General features: G+C 36.7%; 1 protein-coding gene across 1 annotated transcript in view; it reads left to right on the plus strand.

The window, feature by feature from the left end:
* ZMYND11 (zinc finger MYND-type containing 11) overlaps positions 1-26,046 on the plus strand; it is a gene marked incomplete at its 5' end in the record, with an annotated part of 72,862 nt that overhangs the window by 33,569 nt on the left and 13,247 nt on the right. The window contains 6 exon segments of the mRNA NM_001132948.1: positions 5,264-5,425; positions 20,883-20,960; positions 21,649-21,741; positions 23,498-23,585; positions 24,124-24,179; positions 25,597-25,674. Of these exon segments, the coding sequence (NP_001126420.1) occupies positions 5,264-5,425; positions 20,883-20,960; positions 21,649-21,741; positions 23,498-23,585; positions 24,124-24,179; positions 25,597-25,674 (555 nt within the window).

The following is a 26,046-nucleotide window of genomic DNA, read 5'->3' on the forward strand; positions in this document are numbered from 1 at the left end:
CACATTAAAAAAGCATAATTAATGAAAATATATATTTTCTGTCTTCTTAAAGAGATTAACCCATTGGGGATAAACAAACTTAAATCTTAAAGAGGGGCAAGACAGACACTTCTTTTCTGTCATCATCTGTTCCTCCCACCTCAAAATGCCCAGTCTAAAAAAAATTTTGGGTTATTATTTCTCTTGAAATTTAGCTTAGCTCACATCTTTTAGATAAGAGATAGGATTGGAATTTATGGCTTTATTCTTCAGAACTACCACCATAAGCAGCCATGGCAAGCAGGGGCTCCCTTGCGTTGTTCTTGAGAAAAATACTAAGTGAGGCTAAATTCAAACTGAGTCTGACTCCCCCAACCCCCACAACCCTTTTGTATATATATGGCATATTACAGTAAGAATTTCTTTTTAAAGTTTTAGGTCTTTGTCTTGATAAAATTATAGTTACAATAGTTGTCATAAATTAATCAATCATATGTTTTAAGTGCCCTTAGTGCAAAATTTGATGCCCCTTGGATACTGTTGATTTATTTAATATGAAATATACCTTTTGTTAATTTTTAATTTTTATGGATAGGTGTATATGTTTATGGGGTGTGAAATATAACTTACTCTATTTATGTTACTTACTGCAGAACCACATATTTCTTCCAAATGTCCATGCCCTATCTTAGTTACAAAAATATAATCATTTGCCAAGTAAAGTATTGGTGATTATTAGAAATCATTTATACTGTGGTTCTGTGTGCATTTAAACTATAATATACTTAGAAATTATTCTTGCTTTGGTAAAATAATTTCCTTCTTATTCAGTAGGATTTTTTTGGGTCATGCTGTCTTGTTATATACTCTTTTAAGTTTATTATGATTGTGTGTGTATATGTTTCTTTTTTTCTTTTTCCTTCTGTCTGAATTCTGTTGCACTGAGCAATGTTGTAATATTTTTATTTTAAATATAAGTAATATTTAAAATTACTGGAAATATGTAACCATCAGATTATTATCTCCTAATGATTAACAGAATTTGTTAATTAAGCTAAACCTAGAATTGTAGAGAATTATTTTTACATTGCATCTATATTAAAATGCTATCTCAAACACACATACTTGGTTGTGTAATATTTATCTGCTCATTAAGTAGAAAGAGTAAATTAAAAATTGCTTTTGGATTATTGATGAGGGCGGATTATACTTTAGAACACTTTATTCGAACAGTTCTTCCACATATCTCCCTTCTGACTTGACTGAGCAACTCTCTTTCTGTGCTTCGGTTTGGTCTCTAGATCAGAGTTAATATTTCTTGCTCTATCTAGCATATAGAAGCATTGTGGGCTGGGTGCAGTAGCTCACACCTGTAATCCTAGCACTTTGGGCAGATTGCCCAAGCTGAGGAGTTTGAGATCAGCCTGGGTAACATGGCGAAATCCTGTCTCTACTAAAAACACAAAAAATTAGCTGGGTATGGTGGTGCACGCCTGTAATTCCAGCTACTCGGGAGGCCGAGGCGCAAGAATTGCTGGAACCTGGGAGGTGGAGGTTGCAGTGAGCTGAGATTTCGCCATTGCACTCCAGCCTGGCGAGATTCTGTCTCAAAAAAAAAAAAATTGTTGTGAAATACAGATGTGATAATGAATTTAAAATGCCTAGCAAAGAAATGTGCACACATATATAATTATAAGCATGTTATATCATTTTGTGACTTGGTCAGTTCCTGTTCTGTGCACTGAGTAGATAACAATAATAACACTTCCTGGGTGCTCACATTGTGCCAGGCACTCCTGTAAGGACTGTCTGCGTATTAACTAATTTGATTCATAGAAAAACCGTGTAGACTGGGTACTATCATTTTGTTCATTATATAGGTAGAAAATTATATAGAGAAGCTCAGCATTCTGCCCAAGATTATACAGCTGCGAATGCCAGGGCCAGGATTTGAACCAGTCGAGTCCTAGAGTCTTAACCGAATGCTATATGAATGACAGAGACTTAGATCAATAGGCTGCTGCTAGAGGTGGATTTTTCTACTAGATTCTGAGGACAGCCTGTATAAATTTCATGTTATGGTGAGGTATTGAGTTGACCACACTCACATTCATCATTTCCGATTTTTAGAGAATCCAGTGTGAACCAGTTTTAAATCAGTAAGACATACAGTCATGTCTTGTGCAAGTTTATAATGGCACTGAATTTATTTATTAGCAAAATATTTTTCTAATATCATTATAGTTTTCATGGTACATTGGGGGGAGATTTTCTCTATGTCCATTTGTAGCTTTTGTGTTTGTTAGTTGAAAAGTTTCCTCTACAACTAGTAATGACTCTTACGTTTGCATGCTTCTGTCTTTTCGTTATTGATTAGCACATTGATAGATTACCAGTTAATATCATCTGTAAAACAGTATAAGTCATATAGGAAATAATAAACAGTTTGGCCCTGTGTGAAATCCCTTTAGCCCTGTGTATTGCCTGATATTTGGCAAAGTTAAGTAGCGAGACCAAGATTATTTTGTTTTTATTTTGAAAGGCCTACAGTATGCAGCCTTTCTCCAGGACAGCAGCCCCAAACAAGGTGAACTAATTTTGCACTATGTTATTTTACTATAATTCTGCTTTATTTTTTGTATTATATTTCTCTTTTACCTTAGGCTAGCTTAGTTAACTCTTGCTAGATTTGTTTGTTAAAACCATACTATCTTTACGCGAATTTCGTGCTAGTAGGTTTGCTATTTAAAAGCTTTCATGTTTTGAATTGGCATTTCACATATGCTGTTACTCAGGCTACCTCTAGAGTAGCTGATGACATCTGGGGGAATCCAGTGAAAATGCAAACTTAGGTTCTTTGACATACATGTTTGAGTGCTAGTCAAAAGCATTATGTAAAGGATTTCTATTTACCAAAAGACAAATTGTAGGCAACCTGTCCTATAATAAACATGCCTGTATGATTCATCCCTCAGGAAAATGTTTCCTGGATTCAGAGTCTAGTAACTTTGGACTTGACTTTTGCATGTTTTGCATATTCTGAACAGCTATTGCCATGATTAAAACAATCGACAGCACTGCTTCCCCAGCCCATACTTTGTGTCTGAGAATAGAGTTGGTTATATGCCATCATATAAACGTGTCCAGATGTTTCTCTTTTACTTCATTTGAGTTATACTTTCATTTCTATAATTGGTTATGAAAAGCTAGGTCAGGAATTAAACACCCTATCAAAGAAAGATCCATTTTTATCTTCATTTCATGGGTGGATGGGGAAAGGGTAGGGATGCAAAGAGGTAAAGGTAATGTGGAGAGGCCAGAGGTATGCACAGGAGTTATACTCTTGCTTCCTTTTGTTAATTAACCTAGTAACTACTATAATATTTTGCCCAGCACATGAAGATGAATTAATGTAAAAAATTCAAGTGATGAATGATGGCAATTTCTCTTTTTAATATTGAGTCAAATATAAGCCACCAAAATCCCTTAAGATGTTTTTAAAACAGCTATGAGTATGAAGAAAATATCCTGAAATATTTTGTCTTAAATTTGGAAAGAGTACTGTTAATTAAAAATAGAATAAGATATCTTATTTCCACCAAAACCTAATTTGTCAATGATTTTTAAAATATAATAATTGATAAATTGAAATAGCTAAAATGCAGCTTACATATGAGCCCATCTCAAATGGATACACCAAGGATGACTGTTTTAATACAGCCAAGCGCCACACACATATATTGTGGTCTGTGTGATGCCAGTGTGCCCAACTTTGTGGAATACATTATTTTGTGCCATGTGCAATCAGGGTTTTATGTTAAAATCAGTATTTTAAGATTCCAGCCCAACCGAAATTACCCTACCAAAGGAAGTTTGCAGAGTGTATACATCTGTAGCAAATAACTAAAAATGGTCATTGTCTTTTTCTTTATTACTTTGGTCAACACAGACTGCCAATTTCTTAATAAAAAGCAAACCAGAAAGTTTACATTTTTGCAGGATTTACTGCCGCACTCTAGCCATGACTCTGGATGTGGGTTGGAAGACATGAATTTTTGAACATTCATGTACCTCTTCTCTTTTGAAGGACTGGGTAGTCCTTCATATCTGGCACTCAGATATGGTCAAGCAGTAACACGTTTGAACCTAGTTTCCAAAGAAGTTGCTGCTTATGGAGTGAGTGCTACATGAAAGCCCATTTATTGGGGGAGTATTGACATCAGAGAAAACAGTAAAGCTGTTCCACCTTGGAAACCGTATAGATAACAATTTATAGAAATAAAATTGACGGTGGAACCCAAATTTGGAATGTCAGGGTCCCTACTGGAAGTGGCCCTGTTTATACTAACTGTGGACTTTACCCTTGTTCATTTGGTTACTACATCTACAAATAAAGTTGAGAATTAACCCATCACTCTTAGCATAAATATATTTTAAGAAAAGCTAAGAGTAATATTTATAAATAATGAATTCTAAATTAAGAGAACTTCTAACACTCTTGTTTTGTATATTTAAAGGGTATTAGCTGTACCAAAAAAAAAAGGTGTCAAAAATAAGAACATGTTGAAGAATGCCTGTGTACCTGCAGTTGTGTTCTTTTATTTCTAGGAATAGCCCCAGTCAGGAAATAAGCCTACTTCCTTTTTTGTTTTCTGTGGTAATCTCCTTTGGATAATGTGATTAAACCTTTAGTTTCACAATTTCAATTTATTTTTCCAAATTCAACAGCTCTGAAAATCTGACATCCTATCAGAACATGGACATTCTGATTAATGGTTATTTTCAATAAAACATCCAGTGCCACAGATGAGAAGATAAGAATAGTGAGCATCACCACTTGTTACTATTCTCTCTGTTCCCACAGTGTGTCAAGGACTGTTATATACATATATTTAAAGCAGAACAAAACAAAGGTTTGTTTATTTGAAATACGAAGCTATAGGTTGGTTTGGGGTTCTCAGTTTACTAAAGAAATTATTCCTTAGATTATATTTCAAAATGAAAGATAACATTAGAACTGGAGTTGGCTTTAGACGTACTTCATTTTGGACTGGTTTTGCTATCAGATTATCTTAAGATATTTCTGAATATTACCACTGTTTAGGAAAGATTTTAAAATTTAAAGCAGCAACTTTCTAGGTATTTTCCCTCTTGTTTTAACACAGTAAATGTCTTTAAATTGTTTATGATGCCTAACTTCTGATGGACATTAGTTTCAATTTTGTTCTTAGTCATTGCAGATGTTGACAAAATGTCATACAAAACTATTTTGTATTTTTTGTAGGACTGGGAAACAGAAAATCATGACTGGTATTGTTTTGAATGCCATTTGCCTGGAGAGGTGTTGATATGTGACCTGTGTTTTCGTGTGTATCATTCCAAGTGTTTGTCTGATGAGTTCAGGCTTAGAGACAGCAGTAGTCCCTGGCAGTGCCCAGTTTGCAGGGTGAGTACCTATGAGCTTTCCTGTGCTGGTTAGAGGGTTGGAATTAATTCATAATAGCTTCAAAAAGATATCCCAGGTGGTCTTGCCAGGTGAACGGATGAAGGACTGGAGGGTGGGGGTTATCTAATGAAATGATGATACTCATAAATGGACATCACAGAACGCATATACCGTATTTCAGGGTGTGGATTTTAGAAAGTTTTAATCACGTAAAAATATATCCTCTTCCCTTCCCTTACCTGCCTCTGGCTTATGTGACTACTTTAATGGATGGCCTTTGGACATCAGAAATTACGAAACCTACTAACATCTGTTCAATAACTACTTTGTAATAAACTGTACAATATATGGTATTCAGGAAACAGTTAGCAAAAGGCATGTTGTTGGGGGCATTCTGTATCTATTTCCCATTTTATATCCATGTAATGTTGCCTTTATTTTTGTCATATCATGAGTTTGTTTTTTTTTTTTTTTTTTTTTTGCTTATATTTTATTTGGAGGGTGGAGGGATGAGACATTGTGTATAAAGAATTCTAATTATTTTTTTAAAGTAAAATGAAATTGCCCCATATGTAAAATAGGTACTTTCCACAATTACTTTTATTCATTGATCCCACTAAGGAATAAACATACTGTGATTGTTAGTTGCAGAATGTGGTATGTGTGTGTATACGAGTGATATGTGGTGACTTATTACATATGGCATTGATGGTAATAAGGAATTATTTGATTGCAACCTCTATTATTTTATACTTAACTATTAAAATACTTATTTGGAACCATGCACGTTGTTGAGATTACTTGTGATTTCCAGTTTGTTAATATGCCTTATAATAACTTGCATAATTTAAGTATTTCTTTTTCAAAATCATTTTTTCATAATTTTTTCCCTCTCTGGCATCAGTCAAAAATTTCCTGTTAGCATCATAAGCAAACTACAGTATATGTTCTAGTCTTCTAACTGGCTTTGTATTGCCTAAGTGTACTTAACCTTGCCATATATGTTATACGTATTCATTAGGCATGCAACAGGCAGTTGGGTTAGCATTTTAAAAAATGTTTAATGATGACTTGCCACTCAAACACCTGGGTGCCAAATAAGTCATGTCAGTTCCCTAAGTCTGAGTAAATCAGTATCAGTTTTCAATATGTAGACCTCCTCTTTGAGGTCTACAAGAATGTCTGTAAGAAATTAGTGTAAATGGTGCTCTGAGTTTCACAATTTTGAGCAAAGGAGCTGTATTAATATTCATATTTTATTCTCTTGTGGATTTCGATTGTACATTTTAAAAGCAAATATACATCTTCCATTTTCTGGTAGAAGTTTACCCTAGGGGAAGTAAAAAATTAGTGAGATCAAAAAAAAAAAGAGGCAATGTTACTGGTCACATGGGGATCCTAATATGGATGCAGGAAGGAGGAAATACAGCTCTGGGTATGTCTGTATCTCTACAGCCATTGCTCTTTTGTATTTAATATTTAATTCTTATTTTCATAGTAAATAACAAACGAAAATACTGGGACTTCTGAGGACAGGTTAAGCTTCTTTGTAGATATTTTGTATTTCTTATGGTAAGAATGGGAATTGAACAATTATTATACCCTTGAAGAAAATGTTTAATACTTCTTCCGTCAGAATTCACTATCAAGTTGTCTGATTCCATTTTGTGTTTCCTTTACTCTTTTTTTTTTTTTTTTTTTTTTTTTTGAGACGGAGTCTCTCTCTGTCATCCAGGCTGGAGTGCAGTGGCGTGATCTCGGCTCACTGCAACCTCCACTTCCTGGGTTCAAGCGATTCTTCTGCCTCAGCCTCCCGAGTAGCTGGGATTACAGGTGCGTGCCACCACACCTGGCTAATTTTTGTATTTTTAGTAGAGACAGGGTTTTGTCATGTTGGTTTGGCCAGGCTGGTTGGTCTTGAACTCCTGACCTCAAGTGATCCACCCACCTGGCCCTCCCAAAGTGCTGAGATTACTGTTGTGAGCCATCATGCCCGGCCTGTGTTTCCTCTACTCTTTACTGAATAGATGAAATTTAAAAAATTTTTACACTGTTATTGGCTCACACAGAAACATAATTACCCTATTCTGTTCTTTTCTTCTCTTTTCCTTTCTTTTTGCCTTTGTCAATCTAGATATGTTTATACTGCTATATAATTGTGCTTACTGAAATGATGCTGTCAATAAAAATTTGAATTTTTCATTCATTTTATGGTATGTGAGCTACTCCCTGCTAAGGCTCAAAAACCCTGTTTTCTAGGGTGAGGATGGAGAGTTTTATCTTGAGCTTTAAATTTTCCAAAGAAATAGTTACTCCTTTTAGATCCATTCTGTTGTTTTATGGTATTCAAGAAAAAGATAAGTGCTAACAATTCTTTTCCTTTGAGAAGGGTAATAATAATCTTGAAATTGTAATGGAGTTTTTCATATCTTTAAGGTGAAGTTATTGGTTGATTTATTTTAAATTTTAAATATAGTGTCAAAACTTTGAGTAAAGCCGTTTTTTAGGAGAGTGACCAGATTTAAGTAATCATGGACTAAGAGAACCTAGAGTCTATAGACAGAAACTCAAGAACTGTGGTTCCGAATCAGAATAACTTTCTACTCTGTTTTTTTTTTTTTAATGTTTGGAAAAATATGGATTAATTAGATATGTTGATAAAGAATGTTGAAGATAAGGTGCCATACCCAAATTTCCATACGGTAAAAATAATAAATGGAAGCTAACCATTACTACCTAAAACTGCCAATGAAAAGAAGCCCTTTTCTAAGAGTTTGCAGTGATTGGAATACTATTCACTCTACATTCCTTTCTCTCCCTTACAGTGTTGAAAAAGTCACTGAGAACAGGTGTTCTGTCTCCTAGCTGTCACCTGTGTTAACAGATTTAATTCAGCTCAAGCAGCTTTATGTTATGTATCTATTTCTGAAATATTTTAACAGGACAGTAATAGGCATTTTTCTCAAAAATAATTTTGTGACTTTTCATAATCTCTAGAATCTTATAACCCTGAGAATAGTTCTTCGGAATGTCTGCCTTTCTAAAAAATAAACTTTTGCTTTATGGACACAGTAGATTATTATTGAAAAGTAGCTTATTAATATCAGATTAGATTTTGCTTTGAGAAAGATTTAAATACTGTCCAGTTTCACACTTTTACTGAGATCTCTCTCATTAAGTTTTAGAAAAGAGATTCTAAAATTTGCTATAAAAAATTCAAATAATATAGAATAGGATAAGAAAAACAAAATTCCCAGAAACCATATTCCATAGTAGGTAATATTCTCACAGACTTCTTCCTGTGTTGGTGTGTGTGTCATTTTGTTTGTATCTGTGTCCACATGACTTTACATTAATTACTGGATGTGGCTAGTGTGTATGTACTCGACAGTATCCCAGAATGACCTTTTTTTGGCACCTGTTATGATTTGAGAGGGCATGCTGTAACTTATGTGACCAGTTCCCCATGTAGCAGGTGTTCATCATTTCCGCTGTTTGGTATGGAAACACCGGTCAAAGGTGACATGCAAATGCTATCCTGGAAATCATGCCACATTTCCAACTTCTGAGGAGGAGTCTTCTCATTATCATTTATTTCTGCATGAAACTGAAGTTTATATTTTGTTTTATTTGAATTTTATTTTCCTGAAATAGCCATGAATTTTCCAGGAAAAAAAATGAGAAAATCATACTCTTTTGTGAAAAGTGCTTTTAAGATTTTGTTTACAAAAAAGATATACTTTTAAAACACAATATAGTCCATTGCATTTTTTTAAGATAGAAAATTATATACATTTATGTAATTCTGTCTGAACACCTTTGGTAGGATAAGTTTATTAACATGGGATTTTTAGGTTTAAAGGATAGTGTACACGTTTAAATTTTTGATAAAAATCAGACTTGTTCTTCAGAATATTATACCCATGTACATCAACAGCACATGAAACTATTTGTCAATTTTTTGTTGCCTATTTGATAAGATGAATTTTTTGTTGTTGTTTTTTGGGTTTTTTTTTTGTTTTTTGTGTGTTTGTTTTTAGGCAGGATCTTGTTCTGTCACCCAGGCTGGAGTGCAGTGGCACAATCATGGCTCACTGCAGCCTCAACCTCCTGGGCTCAAGCCAGCCTCCTCCTGCCTCAGCTTCTGAGTAGCTAGGACTATAGGTGCACACCAGTATCTGTGGCTCATTTTTAAATTTTTTTCTGGTGACAGGGTCTTGCTGTATTGCCCTGGCTGATCTTGAATTCCAGAGTTCAAGTGACCCTCCTGCCTTGGCCTCCCAAAGTGCTGGGATTAGAGGCATGTGCCACCATACTGGCTGTCTCATTTTAATTTTGCTTCATTTTCATATATATAGTTCCCAAATTACAAAGTCATTTTATACTTTGAAGGCATGGTTAGAGACAGACGTGTGCTTGGACGTGTGTATGTGTCCGTGTGCCCCATGCTTGCTGACTTGCAAGCCTACTGGTGAAAATCATGATACTGTAATTCATGGGCAAGGCAGTCTGTCATAAGAAGCCCCTGGGCAGCCAGCCTGCTGGGCTGGCACACTGCCTTGTAGAGCAGGGCTGTTCGAGAGCTTCTTTGGTGGTGGAAAGGGTCTCTGTGCTGTGCAGTGTGAGCCACTGACCTTGTGTGTCTGTGGAGCCCTTGAATGTGACTTGTAGACTGAAGAACTGGATTTCAATTTGCCACATGGGGCTTGTGGCTACCATGTTAGATAGTGCAGTTTTAGAACATTCATGTTCTACATGCCTATACCACTCCAAGAAAGCATCTTTAGGTATAAAATACTGATCTCTTGAGAGTGCCTGGCATTTGTCTCCCCATTACACCAGAGTTGTGACTTGGAGAGTTCTTAAAGAAGCATATAACTACTTGACTCCCCACCCTTCCTCTCCCTAGTATACACAGCAGATTCTATAGCAAACACTGCCCTGCACAGATTAGTGGCTATAATATCTGATAGTGTTGCTTTTGCTCTAATGCCTCATAAAAAAGTCAGCAGAATAGCTTTTTTAAAAACTCTATAGCAAAACAAAGTGTAGATTTTTTTCCTAAAACAATTGGCACTTTTTAGGTTAAGAATTTGCAGACATGGTTTGAAAGTAGGCCCCTATTTCCTCCTCTTTAATATGTGCATGTTTCTTACATAAATGAATTTTGATTTCATAACTTAGAGGAGTTGTGGATTCATGTTATTGCCCCTATTTAAATTCAGATAAATGCAGTTTTCATATTTGGACTAAAATTATCATTAGGAAATAGAATCTAGGGCTTTAAATTTTGTATGATGTGCTTTTACAGTAAGTGAGTTACAGAGAAAGTGAGTAAATGGGAAAATCACAGTGAGCCACGTGTTTTCTTTTCCATACTTGGCCCGCTGAAATGGAATACTGCTCCACTGAAATCCCTCCAAAGAGTTTTGTCTTGGATTTTTACAATTGCTTTATAATATTAACATTTCATATTACTATTCTTTATATCATTAACAAACTTTGGTGTACATCCCACTTTGAAATAAAAGGATCAAATTAAGTCACAAAAGACAAATAAGTCAAGGTAATACAGAGGTGACATATTATTCCAGTATGTCTTTAAAAACTGGAAAAGACTCATCCCCTACAAATGTTTCAGGTGGCATTTTTCTCTGTTTAAGGATCACAAGTTTTAAATTTTATGTTAATGTACAAATTGTAGGGTGAATCAAAATCAGCCCACTTAACAAGATGTAGAAACACAAGAAAATGCAGATGAGGAAATAAAGAAGAATCTATGTGGAAGAATTTTATTACTAATTTCAAAATACTTTGGTTCTACATCTAATCCAAAAAGCTTTCCCAAATTTGCAGCACTTAATTCTCTGACTCATGTTCTTAAGCCAGAAGAGCTATTTGGTGGTTCTTCCACGTTAGTAGGAACTATTCCTAAAATTTATTTGCTCCTGCCCTTTTAAAAATACTCAGAATGATACATGTTTTGCAGGAAAGTTAATACTTTAAAAATAGACTCATAGGAGTCTATAGAAAGCATTTAAAATTAAATTTTAACTTGGAATGTTAAGCCTCATGTACTTTTTAAAAACTCACCATTGGGAGTCCACCTGGAGCTTTATCAATTGGGTACAGACTGGCATGTCAGTGTTGACTTAGGTCTGGGTAGGTTATGTTTGAGCCATTTGTACTGTAACTTTTTGTTGAGATAGTTAAAAAAAAAATCATGATGAAATCTCTCAGTTGAAATTAGAGAAATTTGTTTCTGGATATAGTTTTCATGCTTTTGGGTATGTAGGCAGTACAGTCTGTTTAAATTCCAACAGTGAAGAGAATGCACATATAATGTTTAGAATGAAAAATGGGATCAAATGCTGAATGAAAATACTTTGAACATAAATTCCTTATGTATCTATGAAGCTATAACTGCTCTTGCTTTCTGATCAGCCATCTTTTAGTGTGGGAAATTTATTAATATTTTCACCCCAAATGTAAGTACCTTTACACCTTCAAGATACATATTAACAAATCTAGATGGAGATTTGATTTTTAAATAAGTAGAAATTGAAGCCATTATTTTCTTAAATAGTAGACATAGTATTGAAAACAACTAATGAACATTAATCAAATATTTTTACAATTTTTAAGACAACTTATAATTTTATACTAACAAAAGTAGAAAATTAATTTTAGAAAGATTGTGTCAGAGCCAGGCACTTTTATAAGGCAAATTTGCAGTTCACCACAAGCTTAATCAGAGGAAAAAATAATGGGAACACTGATAAAGCCAGAGGATTTTAAAAATTGGATCTACAATATAAAACTATAAAATCCTATGTATTGTTACCTAGGCCCAAAGAAGAAGAAAAAAAGCTCATATAATTTTCTGTATTACCTTCCTGTGGTGAATTTAACAGTGGTTATGATCAGAAGGGATATGACTGTGAAATGTTTTGTATGTTGGTGTATTTGGCCTTTGTGATCTATCTTTTGGTGGTTTGTTTAGAATCTTATTTGAAGTTTATCTTTTATTTTCACTCTAAGGGATTGAGAAGGTGATAGTTGGGGTGTTTCCTATATCAGGATGCTTACAACTTAATGTAGGTTAAATGGAAAGCTCACTCAGTGTTTCCAAAGTTGATGAATGGAAAATACTTACAAAGTACACACAGTTTCCTTGTGCTACCTCTGCAGTGCAGAAGGGATGAGAGGGAGTGGGAAGGTAGGTAGTACTTACATTGGCTAGATGTCAGCCCCGTTAATCAAAGAACAAGTAATATTCATGCCTCGACCTGAAGACAGAGACATTTAAGTTATTTTCTGAAAAGAATGCAAAGATTTATTTCGCTGAGGAACGCATTCTGCCTCTGCCGTTCAGTCTTGTTCTTCCTTTAGAGACTAGTGTTATGTAGAAGGGGAAAGGAACAAGTAGATACCAAACCTGTGTTCCATAAAATTTTTCTCACTTCCCTTTCCTATTCCTAAGTCATATAGCAAGCCACCGAGGGGCTTAAAGTTACCAGAAAAAGTGCATTAATATTGAATGATAAAATTTCTGACATGCATAGCACCCTTCTCTCTGTAGATAAATACTATTTTAGCAGTTGTGTGTGTGTGTGTGTGTGTGTGTGTGTGTGTGAGTGAACCTGTGGGCATAGTGGATTTAGAAATACTACATGTTTTTTCTATCATGGTTTGTTTTGTAGACTATATTTGAGAGATGCTTTCATAGTTACTAAGTCAGCCCAGTAGTAGACTGGCTGCTACAAAGCTGCTCATATCATGTGAACTCTTGATCTTAGTCAAAATTTGTTATCTTCCTTTAGAGAAGAAAGAGTTGGCCTTGTAAAAATTAATAAATATAGATACAGCCACAGTGGCATTCAGTGGCATTTTGTAAATCTGGATGAACAATTCTTGTGCGTTAGTAATTCTACAGGACTAACTTATTGACTAAGGAGTGGCCTGTGACTGGAGTCTTGTTTGCCAGGATGCTCTAAGAATCCACCTCGAGACGTTCTTAGTAGTTTGCATTTATCTTGAGTTCCTACTTTTACCTGTAATAAGGCATATTTGTGATAGCTTAGAGGAGGTTTTTAAACTTCTTATAAGTTAAAAAAACTACTCTCAGAAGCTAAAGTGCAAAAACCTGTTGGCAGATAATCTGTGGGAGTTAGGATGCAGCTCTGTGGAATCCTGTGTAGTTTAATGTGATTCATTCCATAGACAGAAGTGGGTAGGTCGAGTTTTCTACCATTAATACTAGCAATTAGTGTGATGTACTGTTCTTCAGGTCTAATAGGTAGGCGATTTCAGTGTGTCAGTACTGGGAGTGAAAAAAATCGAACAGGAGTATATTTTTAGAAAATAGTTTTAGAAAATGATTTTCATTGATGGGCTACTTGAGTCTTAGTGGTTTGAAGGGAGAAGTGGCAGGACAGGGTAACTCATCACCACTTCTGCTGGATCAGCTTCACTTTTAACTTCTCAATTATTGGGACTTCTTATAAATTATGTGTAATTCCTTTATATTCCATTGTTGCAAGTGGGCCTAGAGGATATTACAGAGTGTCTTGATTTCTGTAACAACATAGAATCAAAATAAATAAAAAAAACAGCTCCTAGATCTCCTCTATGATTATAATCGCAGAACACAAAAGAATCAAAATAAATTTTAAGAGAATTTTATCTAAGATAATTTATTTTGATTCTTTTGTTTTCTGCTATTACAATTATAGAGGAGATTTAGGAGCTGTTTAATCCCTAAAATGATACAGGTAATTTATGTGTAGATTAGTATTTCTCCAAATAAGATCTAGAGGCCACCTGTACAGGAATCACCTGGTGTGCTTGTTTAAAACACAGTCTCCCACCGAGCGCGGTGGCTCACGCCTGTAATCCCAGCACTGTGGGAGGCCGAGGCGGGCGGATCATGAGGTCAGGAGTTCAAGACCATCCTGGCCAATGTGGTGAAACTCCGTCTCTACTAAAAATACAAAAATTAGCCCGGCATGGTGGTGCGTGCCTGTAGTCCCAGCCACTCAGGAGGCTGAGGCAGAAAGATTGCTTGAACCCTGGAGGCGGAGGTTGTAGTGAGTTGAGATCGTACCACTGCACTCCAGCCTGGACGACAGAGCGAGACTCAGTCTCAAAAAAAAAAACCACAGCCTCCAGGGTTCCACCCCAGACAGGCTCTGGGGGTAAGGCTCAGGAATCTACATTTCCAGTAAGTGCTGTAGGTGGCTATGCTCACTAATACTTCAGTGAGCTGTTGGTGACATTATTCTTGATAGTTAGAAGTCAGCAATTGATATTTCAGTGTCATCTGGCAATAAAATGGTTCATACATCAGAAATAAAATTATTTATGTTGGTCAGAATATGCTGACACAGACTTGGGTATAACTGCTTCACATTTTAGATGGGTCCTCATATTCTTGAGTTTAGCTGCATGGAATAGTTTCTCTAGTAGGCAATGAAGACAGTAATGAGTGGCACCAGTTCGATTCAACTGATACGTATCGAACGTTTACTATGTGCCAGATGCTATGCACAGCTAAAATTGACATTATGGACCCTGCTTTCACAAAACTTAGTCCCTCTAGGGGTCAACCCGTGTATTTGTACTGCCCGTGAGCTAAGAATGGCTTTTACGTTTTTAGATTGTTGAAGAAAAATGACGAGAAATAATACTTTGTGACATGAAAATTATAAAAAATTCAAATTTTAGTATCCAAAAGTTTTATCAGAACACAGCCACACTCATGTGATGTATGCATTATTCACGATTGCTTTAAGTAGTTGAGACAGAGACCAACCACATGGTCACAAAGCCTAAAATATTTGCTATCTGGCCCTTTACACAAAATGTTTGTTGACTTTTGGTCTAGTTTGTTGTGTAAAGAATATTCTGGGTATTGGGAACACCCAAGAAAGTTTGAAGCCCTTGTCTCATTTAATCATAGACATGGGGACTTGGCTGAGGTGAACTCTAGCTGCATAGATAAATATGTCTGAAAAAAGAAGTCTAGATTTCCAATTTTGCACTTCTTTCCTGCTTTTGGATAGTCAGTGAACCAAAATGACCAAGATCTCCACAAGTTCATTTTCTGCCAAAATAGGTTTCTATGACTGAAAAACTGTATCTCTATAAAGAGCTGAAAATTCTGTACTAATAAAGGTATTTAGTCCTGAATTCTCCTTTAAGTAATGATCCTTGGGCATCATTATCAATAATCAGCTATGGATAAACTTGGACAAGATCAGGAGTGGCCAATAGTGTCTTCCAGGCAGAAACACCGAAGGGCACCATGGTTTGTCTGTGGTTTCTACCTAGAGTCATCTGATTCAGTGTAGCCTGGCAGTTACTTACAACTGGCTTAAGAATCCCTTGTTCAAGATGTTCAAATTTTCTGTTATTTTTTCTTAAAGGAGGCAGCCCCAACATCTGCTTTAGTTCTTACACAAACATCTACAACACTGCTTCAGGCATGTGATTACTGTCACTTTTAAATACAACAACTTTGCCATCTCATAGAATGTTTCTTTCTTGATTATTTGTAAAACTTAACCACAATCACTCCCATATGCCACCAGGTGATACGAACTCTGGATTCTGACCTGGACCCTGTTACAGGGAGGCCTTGGTTGAAGAATCCTCAGGCCTGCAAATAGAGAATAAGAATAATTCTTCGAAGCCTGAGAAAGAATTGGATCAGAAATAATCTGTACATATTATAAAGCATTGTTTTTATGTTTTTCTGACCTTGTCAAGAGCTATCTGCTTAGTTTACTTCAGAAGCTACCTCTTTCTTAGTTGTAGCTTTTTCTCAAGTCATTGAAAATGTTTTGGTCTGGCTGACAGGTACCAGCTGAAGCACTTCAGTGTGAACGTCACAGAAAGTCGCTCCACAGCTTGTTACCTCAGAAATCCCCAGAAATCTCCTTGTACAGCCCTGGGACAGAATGTGCAATGTCCTGTTGATTTCTTTTGTGAAATACCAAGTCTCTAAATTATAACTGGAAAGTCTTGGAAAGAAAACCCTCAAGTTTATCAAATGTGAAAGCATCTTACAGCAAATGTTTTGTTCCTGCAAATCACTGGGAGGGATTTTGGTTCTGTCAAGAGTCCTCTTTTTTGTTTGTGTCAGTTCACCGAGAAAGCTCCTCAGCCTGTGAATCTGGGAGCAGCTTCTGTCAGCCTCTGTGGCCTTCCCTTGGGTAGTGTGAGGCCCATCACAGAGCAGTGCTTGAGAAGCGCTTCATGGTGTCTGGAATAGATCCCTCATTTATCACCAAAAAGGTGGATGGGGCAACAAGTAAATAAAAGGAACATAGAAGCTTTCAACAAAATAATCTCCTTTGACTGTGAAATTCCTTTTGGTAGGTCCTTCTATACAGCCCAAATCATTGACGTTTCTAACTATGATAACTGAAGAGAAAACCAACCCAAATACTTAAAACATAACTCCCATAGCACCCTTAGCATATAAATGAAAGAAGTATTCCTCTTTATGCAATTAAGTAGATTGAGACCATCCTAGAGCTGATACGTTAGGGTTCAAAATAAAAACTCAGGTTAACCTCAAGATCCCTTTAAAAGAGCATTTGAAGATACACCACTTTACATCTTCTCAGCACACCAGCAAAGGTTAAAATCAGGGCTGCAGCACCAGCGTGTGCTCGTCCGTGTTTATATGATGAGGTCTCTTAGGAAGTTGGGGCAGTGCTCTTAATCACACCTATCAGAAACCTCTGGGGGCTTTTAGGGCTGTGAATGCCTAGACGCCATCCCACAGCCGATTGCATCAGAATTTCTGGGGGCGGCACCTAAGACATTGGTGGGCTTTTTCCTTGGAGGTAAAATTCACATACACACTGACACGCACAAGTCTTAGGTGTGCCGTTTGAAGAACGGACAAGGGCGAGCACTGGTGCAGCCCAAGTCCCATCAAGCTACGGGGAAGCTCGCTCTTGTCCCTGGGCCAGTAGATCCCAGCTGCCACGTCCTCTCCCCAGACAACCATTCCTCTGATTATTTTCCATGAGGGATGAGTTTGGCCTGTTTAGAACTTCATAGAAGTAGATGTTGATGTTTCTTAAAGGGTTCCCAGGTGGTTCTAACGTAATGAACACTTAAGTAGCATACCTGAACCTGAATGGTGCTCTGTTAAAATGAGGTAGAAGACATTCCTGGGGTAGTTATGAAGGTAATATCTTCAAAGAATTCTGGAAGTTTCATCAGAGTTGAGAAGATGGGGTGGGCCCTACCCAGATGACTTTGTTTCCTGTCATGCTTTACTCACTCATTTTTCCAGGCGCAGATTACCACTTTTGATTGCACTCAGAAGGAGACAGATACTCTAGCAAACTAGTTCTAAGCAAATTTAAACAGACAAAATCAGACTTTCATCCTCTATTATACCATTTAGTTTTGTGAAATTAAGGCACTCAGCATGAACTGTATGCATTCTGTCTTTCCAAAAATAAGGAAATGTTGCTTGCACATGGTTACACCAAATTAGCAATTCATTTAAAAATGTTTAAACAGATAGAACCAAGTTTATGAGAGCGTGTAATATCCACAATTTATGTTAATTCTCTATTTAAAAAGATAGAACCTGAATATAGACCTTTATTTAAACTGGGTAATTACATGAACAAGTGTTACCTAAACTTCCGTACTACCATTTCAAAGTAAGAACAATCTAGTTAAGATGTTTTAGCTATAGTGATATTAATTCTGATATAAAATTCTGATTCTAGCAGTGCATTATCTTTGCCCATATAGAAACAGTGGATGGCTTTATTTTCTAAAGAGTTAGAAACAAGAGAGGTGAAAGCGCAGAAAGGAAACAACAACAACAACAACAACTCCTGCACATAAGGCAGCACACAGTGCCTTGAAACAGAAGCAAGAGGCCTTGTGCTGGATGGAGCCAGGCTGGTCAGCAGGGCTCAGGCCTCCTCTCCCACTGTCACTACTCAAGGGACCACAGAGCCTAGAGCTAAGATCCAGAGGGGAAGGGATTCCTGCCCTGTTGAATTGATGGAAGGCTGTGCATGATATTTAGTGAATATTAAAATTATATTTCAGCGCTACCTAACAGTGTTGGTTGTATCTTTCCTTTGAATAATATGTTTCCTATTAAAGGAACCATAACCCCACTGATAGTATTACAAGACTTCTAACCTGGTGTAGATTGCTATTATGTCTGAATTTAAATAAATTCAAACTTTAATGACATTGATATTTGAAATCAGTTTTAATAGTGCACCCAGAGTTTGAGTTGGCATGAGAGAAGGCCATGTAGCTAGAAGCATGTGTTTTTATTCTCCTTTTAAGAAGAATGTACATTTTATAAGCGCCAAGAACAACATAGCAATCTCCAGCCTTCTTATGTTTTCTCTTCCCTGTATCTGACGGTTCATCAAACTGCTTATTTAGTACAGAAAGCAGTGCACTGAAGGATGTCCATACTAGTAAGTAGCTGATTGTGCTTCAGATCCAGGGAGAGAGCGCGCCTTCTGCATTCCTGTGAGACATGCTGAATGCAAAAATGGAGGATCATTTTTTACTGTAGTCTAGTGTACAAGAGGTGCCTGCTAGTATTTCGCAAATGTGTGTGTGTGAAAAGCACCGGGGATCTTGTTAAAAATGAGAGTGGTTTTAAGTGTTCTCACTACAAAAACCAATTAGCTCTATTTCGCCATTGCACGTATTTCAAAACATCAGATTGTACACCATTAAGTATATATAATTTCATTTTGCCGATTAAAATTTTTACAAAGTTTTTTAAAGAGTTGCTAACCAATGCTGCTGATTAAACAAACTTAATAACTAGAGTTCAGTGTTTGTTTAAAGTTTTATCTCTAAACAGTGCATATGGCCAAATACTGTGCTAATAAATTACGTGAGTTCTTCATATCCTCCTTCATGTGGCTGTGTCACTCATTTTAAATTCAGTTAAGTTCTTCTGTTAGTTTTCAAAAAGAGAATTCTCAAGTTATATCAATTTCTCTCCCCCCGCCCCCACCAGAAAAAAAGATTATAAACCCGGGGCTCAGGAAATTTCATTGCACTTTATATTCCATATCTATGCCATGGGCACTCTGTCTTGGCCATGCATCAGTGACCTGAGGAATAAACAAATGAACAAGCAAATACAAATCACAGGCCCTGCCTCCAGAAATCACAACCCAGATGCTCAGCGAGTGAAGCCCAGCCGCGTTGTATAAAAGTTTAGTCCATATCTCTGATGCAAGGCCAGGGTTGAGAAGAACTGCTCTGTAATTGGCGTAAACGGAGCAGCTGTGGGCACAGGCCACAAAGTGGCATAAGGAGAGAGCACTGACTGCGTTGCCAGAGACCCTAGGTGAGAAGTGGGGTCAGGAAGGTGCAGTGCAGACATGAGGTAAATGAAATTCAGTTTAGTTTCTCACTAATAAAATGTGTTTCCACTTGTTATTTAGATATTTTATGTGTATATAAACAGTGTACACACGTATAATCAATTCACTGAAGCCCTAGCTAAAAGTTCTCAGTTATGTGAGAAATATTTGTCCTTTCCTCTACTGTATTTAGTGTACAGAAGTGACTTCCTATGCTTACAGTTCTTTTAGGAAGAATTATACCATTGGGCAGAGAATCATCATCTAGTGACCTGAAAAAGTTAAAGCATCTATTAAAATAGTGGCCACACCCACTCATTTCCTCTGCAGTATGAACTGATGATGTTCGCGTGCCTGGAGTTTTGCCTTTGCTTCCTTTAGGCTGTTGTAATATCAGGGACTTTAACTAAGGAAATAGGCACACTTGTCCTTGTTTCCTAGCTGTTTAGAAATAACATGTGTAGAATCCTATATTTTCTTCATGTGAAGTTAGACTTTTTTTGGTGCAATAAATTGAGGAACCTAATTAGCTTGCAGGCTAGACTAAGAATTGGAGTTATTACTGAGTAGATCCATGATGCTAAGAAATGGAGATGTTAGTATGCAGCTGCGCTGTACAAAGTAAGTGACACAGATTTTTAAAATTACCTTTTAAACAAAGAATAATGTTGTATTGAAATTCACCATTCATTATTGCTAATTTAAGATGTTCCCTCAAAGGACTTTAGCCATTGATATTGTTTGTAAAATAAGCGATTCTCCCTTATGTCTATTATTTGTTTATCTAAAAATTAAGTTTTAAAATACCAAGAAAAGAAAAAATATATAATCCTGTAAGGATATTATATCAGGCACAACATAATATTTTAAAATTCTCACCTTGTTACATTAGATGCTGTTTTTTTATGCAAATGTCAAAGATTTCTCTCTGTCAGATATGTTGGAAAAAGAGCATCTTTTAATAAACTCTTTGCATACTATCTAAGTGTTTCATATATGTCTTTTACATGAATATAGACATAAGAATGATCAGATTTTGTACCATTTTTTTATTCTTTTTTTTCCAATAGAGCATTAAGAAGAAGAATACAAACAAACAGGAGATGGGCACATACCTGAGATTCATTGTCTCCCGCATGAAGGAGAGGGTGAGTCCTGCTCAGGGAATCTTTCAGAATATCCCAAAACATATTTTACTGTGGTTCATTCTTTCAAGTTGAATGATCAAGAAGTAACAAATCTGTACATAGCAATATGAAGTGTGGAGAGTACCCCGTCATGTCATATTTCTTTTCTGCAGTGAACAGTTCTATAGCAGGCGGTTAGATTTTTTTGTTTTGTCTGTTTTGGACATAGACATTTTGACATAAGCTACATGAGATTAGAAATATTTACATTTTTGAATTTCATTCATCAGAATGAACATTTTCATTGATGATGACTCTTTAAAATGAAAGGCAATTTTTCAAAATAACTTGAAAATAATTTTTCAGAATAACTATCACAACTTTAAGGAATGTCATATTAAACTATATAGTAGTATATGTACATTTTTTTCTGTTAAGTTTTAAAGTACTTCCTCTGAGATTTTGCTTTAAAGGTAGAAAATATTGGCCGGGCGCCGTGGCTCCCGCCTGTAATCCCAGCACTTTGGGAGGCCGAGGCAGGAGGATTGCTTGAGCCCAGGAGTTCAAGACCAGCCTGGGCAAGATGGCAAGACCCTGTCTCTACAAAAATAAAAAATAAAAAGGTAGAAAATATTTTGAGCTTTAGGAATTGATGTCTTACCTGCCTTCCTTTAACCACATTTAAATTGATGTACTAACACCCTCTTAGGCTATAGATCTAAATAAAAAGGGGAAGGACAATAAACACCCGATGTACAGGAGGCTGGTGCACTCAGCTGTGGACGTTCCCACCATTCAAGAGGTAAAGTCGGTTTCTTTTATTTCCACTTCAAGTACATTTTCTTAACTAACAAGTTAAAGAATAATGTAGCAGTTAAGCAGATTTTGGTTGCTCTTCTTTCCTTGAAAGTGTACTTTTTTCCACTTCCTAAAATAAAAGACAGGCATAACTACCAAATGAAGCATTATTAACTTGTAAATTTCATGTGCTTACTCTAATGCAAATTAGGTGTCATCTTTAAAAGGCCTGGTTTTAAAGATGAGCAGCTTATAGCTTCTTGATCCTTGTTGATTTAAGAAAATGCCTTACAGCCTGGGCAATTTAGCATTTCAGATGTAAAGAATGTTTTCCAGGTTTAGCAGTGGTACCTGAGAGTTCCTCTCAGAAAAAAAAGTAAAGCATAGAACTGATCTGCAGTCTTGGGAAACAATAAAATGAACAAAAAAAAATTATGATTAGAAAAGTTAATTATTCTTAAAGGTCTTAATTTTACCGACTATAGCTGAGGATTGTTAGTTGTTCATGTCCAGTAACAAATTGCAACAAAATCCAGTAGAACACATAGACATATTTGCAGTCAGGGTTACTGAATTTCTGATTTTGCACCTCATGTGTCATGTTGGAAATTTAAAATCTTACGCTTGGTCATTATAGCCTATAGGGAGACCACAGGAATAATTTTAAATCATCTTGCAAGTTTCTTTTTTTTTTTTTGAGATGGAGTCTCGCTCTGTCGCCCCGGCTGGAGTGTAGTGGCGCGATCTCGGCTCACTGCAAGCTCCGCCTCCCGGGTTCACGCCATTCTCCTGTCTCAGCCTCCTGAGTAGCTGGGACTACAGGCGCCTGCCACCACGCCCAGCTAATTTTTTGTATTTTTAGTAGAGATGGGGTTTCACCGTTTTAGCCAGGATGGTCTCGATCTCCTGACCTCATGATCCGCCCGCCTCGGCCTCCCAAAGTGCTGGGATTACAGGCGTGAGTCACCGCGCCCGGCCACAAGTTTCTTTAGTACCCGAGAAAGACTATAGCTATATTATTTCAATATAAGATAAGGGTAAATGAAGGTTTTTCCGTTAAAGTAACTGGTAAATCCTGGAACAAAACCAAGTAGTTTTAATTTTACCTCCTACCCCCAGATTTCCTAGCCCCAGCCACAGCCCCTTCTAAACTATAAGACCTCTACAGAATATGTAAGAACCCAGACGTCCCTTCCTCCCTGCTGCCTTTACTCATGCAGGTTCCCTCCTGTTGAAATCCTCTAAGATTTGGCACAGAGAGGGACACCTGAGATATTATTTTAAAATATTTTAAACCAATTCCTAGCCCCAATTCAGAATTATAAATATATCTTAGTAGTTATGGTAAACTGTCACAGAGGCTAACAGTTCTGTTTTTCAATCTCGATCTTCCTGTGTTGTAAAGAATGACAGGTTTGTGCTTAGGGTCTCATCACCCACACTGGCCCAAACAAAGCTTAGCAGCAGCTTTCTACATTATTGTCAAATGAGATGTTCAAGCCATTAAAGTTCACTCTGGTAAATTAACGTAGTGTCTTTGTGGCTGTGGGATATCCGACCTGCCATGCTTCATTATACTGTATTATTAAAACCGCAGGTGGGGTTGTTGGCTTCTTTTAGACACATTCTCTGTCAATACTGTGGGATGGCAGTGGTCATCCTGATGCCATCCTAGAAAAGTCTGCTTGTCCTATGAACTTAGTCCAGACAAGTATTTTCACTGGTAACTTTTTTCGTCATTCTGTTTTTGCCCTCTGCAGAAAGTGAATGAAGGGAAATACCGAAGTTATGAAGAGTTCAAAGCTGATGCCCAACTGCTTCTCCACAATACCGTGATTTTCTATGGAGGTTGAATATTTTTGTGTTTTTTTGTGTATGCATTTTTAAACACACCATTTACATTCCATGTTGAACACTATCTTTTATAAAACATTACTTTCAAAGAATTAATACCTTAATGATCTACAAGTAAGTGACAGAGTATAAGGTTAGGAATATCTGGTGATATAGATTATGGAACGGACTGGCCAAAAACAAAATCATAGTATACTAAATGATGAAAACACAATTATTCTTTACAGTTTTATATGTGTTTGTTTTAGCTGAGAGGTTTTTAATAAGCACTATGATTAATTCTGATCATTTCCCCACTAGTATCACATCATCCAAAGGTAAGGTCACTCTCTATACCTAGAGAATTAGTGGTTGTATTGGATGGAAAACAAAAGCTGCCTGTGTAATTTTATTTTGCTATCGTTATTTTAAATGGACATTTTGGTTTGAAATGGTAGATGTCTACTTTTGCAAACTGAAAGAAAAGGATACTAACTTTGAGTCTTATATTTGCAGACTATTGCTTATAGGTAATATCTATTTTTAATTACAGCAGACAGTGAGCAAGCTGACATTGCGAGGATGCTATATAAAGACACATGTCATGAGGTACTATTCATTGCCCAATAATTATACTCTTTCTATAACTGAAATAAATTTACTTCAGGATTCCACTCTTATCTACATTTTAATTGTGTCATTTCCTTTAAATGTCTTTTATTGCCGGGCACAGTGGCTCACGCCTGTAATCCCAGCACTTTGGGAGGCCAAGTTGGGCGGATCATGAGATCAAGAGATCGAGACCATCCTGGCCAACATGGTGAAACCCTGTCTCTACTAAAAATACAAAAATTAGCTGGGCGTGGTGGTGTACGCCTGTAGTCCCAGCTACTCGGGAGGCTGAGGCAGGAGAATCGCTTGAACTTGGGAGGTGGAGGTTGCAGTGAGCCAAGATTGCGCCACTGCACTCCAGCCTGGTGACAAAATGAGATTCTGTCTCAAAACAAACCAAAACAAGGTCTTTTATTTTCACGTTTGACATACATGGGAAATAATGCAAATAGAAAAAAAAATTCTGGCAAAACTGTTCAAAGAGAAATCCTGGGAGTCAGATTTAGTTACTAATTAACTTCTACAAGGAAACTCTCAGCCACCTTCAGAACTGTTGTGAGTGTTAGCTAGATGCTGCATGCAAATGTATCTTGCTGGGCAGATGTGCAATAAACATTACCCTCTTGTAATGAAGGATCCAGATTTGCATCCCTTCTAAACTACATAGGCAAAAAGCAAACCCAACCAAACAACAAAGTACATATTCATACAATAAATGAAGTACATTTAAGGAAGTATATTTTTTGGTGGTCTGACTTAAAACACTCACCTGTAACCATACTATCTTTGCAGAAGTTCCTCAGTTTATGCAAAAAGTTTTGTTTCTTGAATTCATTTCAAATTTGACTTTTGTTTTTTATTTGTTCAATAAGCATTTACTGGGTGCCTCCTATGTGCCAGGCAGTATGTGAGGAGTAAAAGGTGATCACAGTGCAGGCCTCCTGCTCATAGAGCCACATTCTGAAGAGGGAGACTGGGAAAAAGAAAAAAGAAACAGATAAAATATGTCTGTTTACAAGTTGTAAAAGAATGTTGTGAAAGAAAACAAACAAGGAACTAAAATAGAGAATGAGGCAAAGGTAAGGACTGCTGTGATTGGCAGCAGATATTGTTACCTTCCTGAGGAATATTCAGTCTGAAGTGCTAACCAGTGAGGTCCGGGCAGGGCCCAGTCAGACCAGCCTCGGCTTCTGTTCCAGCTGTGGCCTGAGACCAGCGACATGGTTCTAAGAGGACAGTGACAGGGTCTTCCAGTACCATTTATTGAAAACTTTAAAATTTAAGCTTAAAAGATTAAGGAACAAAATTCAACACTATTTATATACGTGAATGTTAATTTACATGGATACATTTTATATAGTTTAATGTGTATGTATATTTTATGTAGGCTAAAGTAGTTTCTTTTCTTTTTCAGCTGGATGAACTGCAGCTTTGCAAGAATTGCTTTTACTTGTCAAATGCTCGTCCTGACAACTGGTTCTGTTATCCTTGTGTATGTGAAATTTTGTGATTTTTGTTTTTTACCTCAAGTGTGTAACATACAGCTCTAAGGAAGTTTATTTCCAGTTTGGTTAAAGATTATAATTTTCTTCCTAAATTTTTAAAATATCATAGTATATATGGGTTTAATGAGTATAAACAACTGAAATGAAAAAAAAGTAACAGGGCTTGTTATCCATTTCTGATTTTAAAATGAGATACTGAATAAAAATAAATATTGGGTCCTTTTTCTTTTTGAGACAGGGTCTCACTCCGTCGCCCAGGCTTGAGTACAGTGGTGTGATCTCGGCTCACCGTAGCCTCGACCTCCCCCAGGCTCAAGTGATTCTCCCACCTCAGCCTCCAGAGTAGCTGGGACCACAGG

The sequence above is a fragment of the Pongo abelii genome, chromosome 8 (genome assembly GCF_028885655.2).
Source record: "Pongo abelii isolate AG06213 chromosome 8, NHGRI_mPonAbe1-v2.0_pri, whole genome shotgun sequence".
In the NCBI taxonomy this organism is placed as follows: Eukaryota; Metazoa; Chordata; class Mammalia; order Primates; family Hominidae; genus Pongo; species Pongo abelii.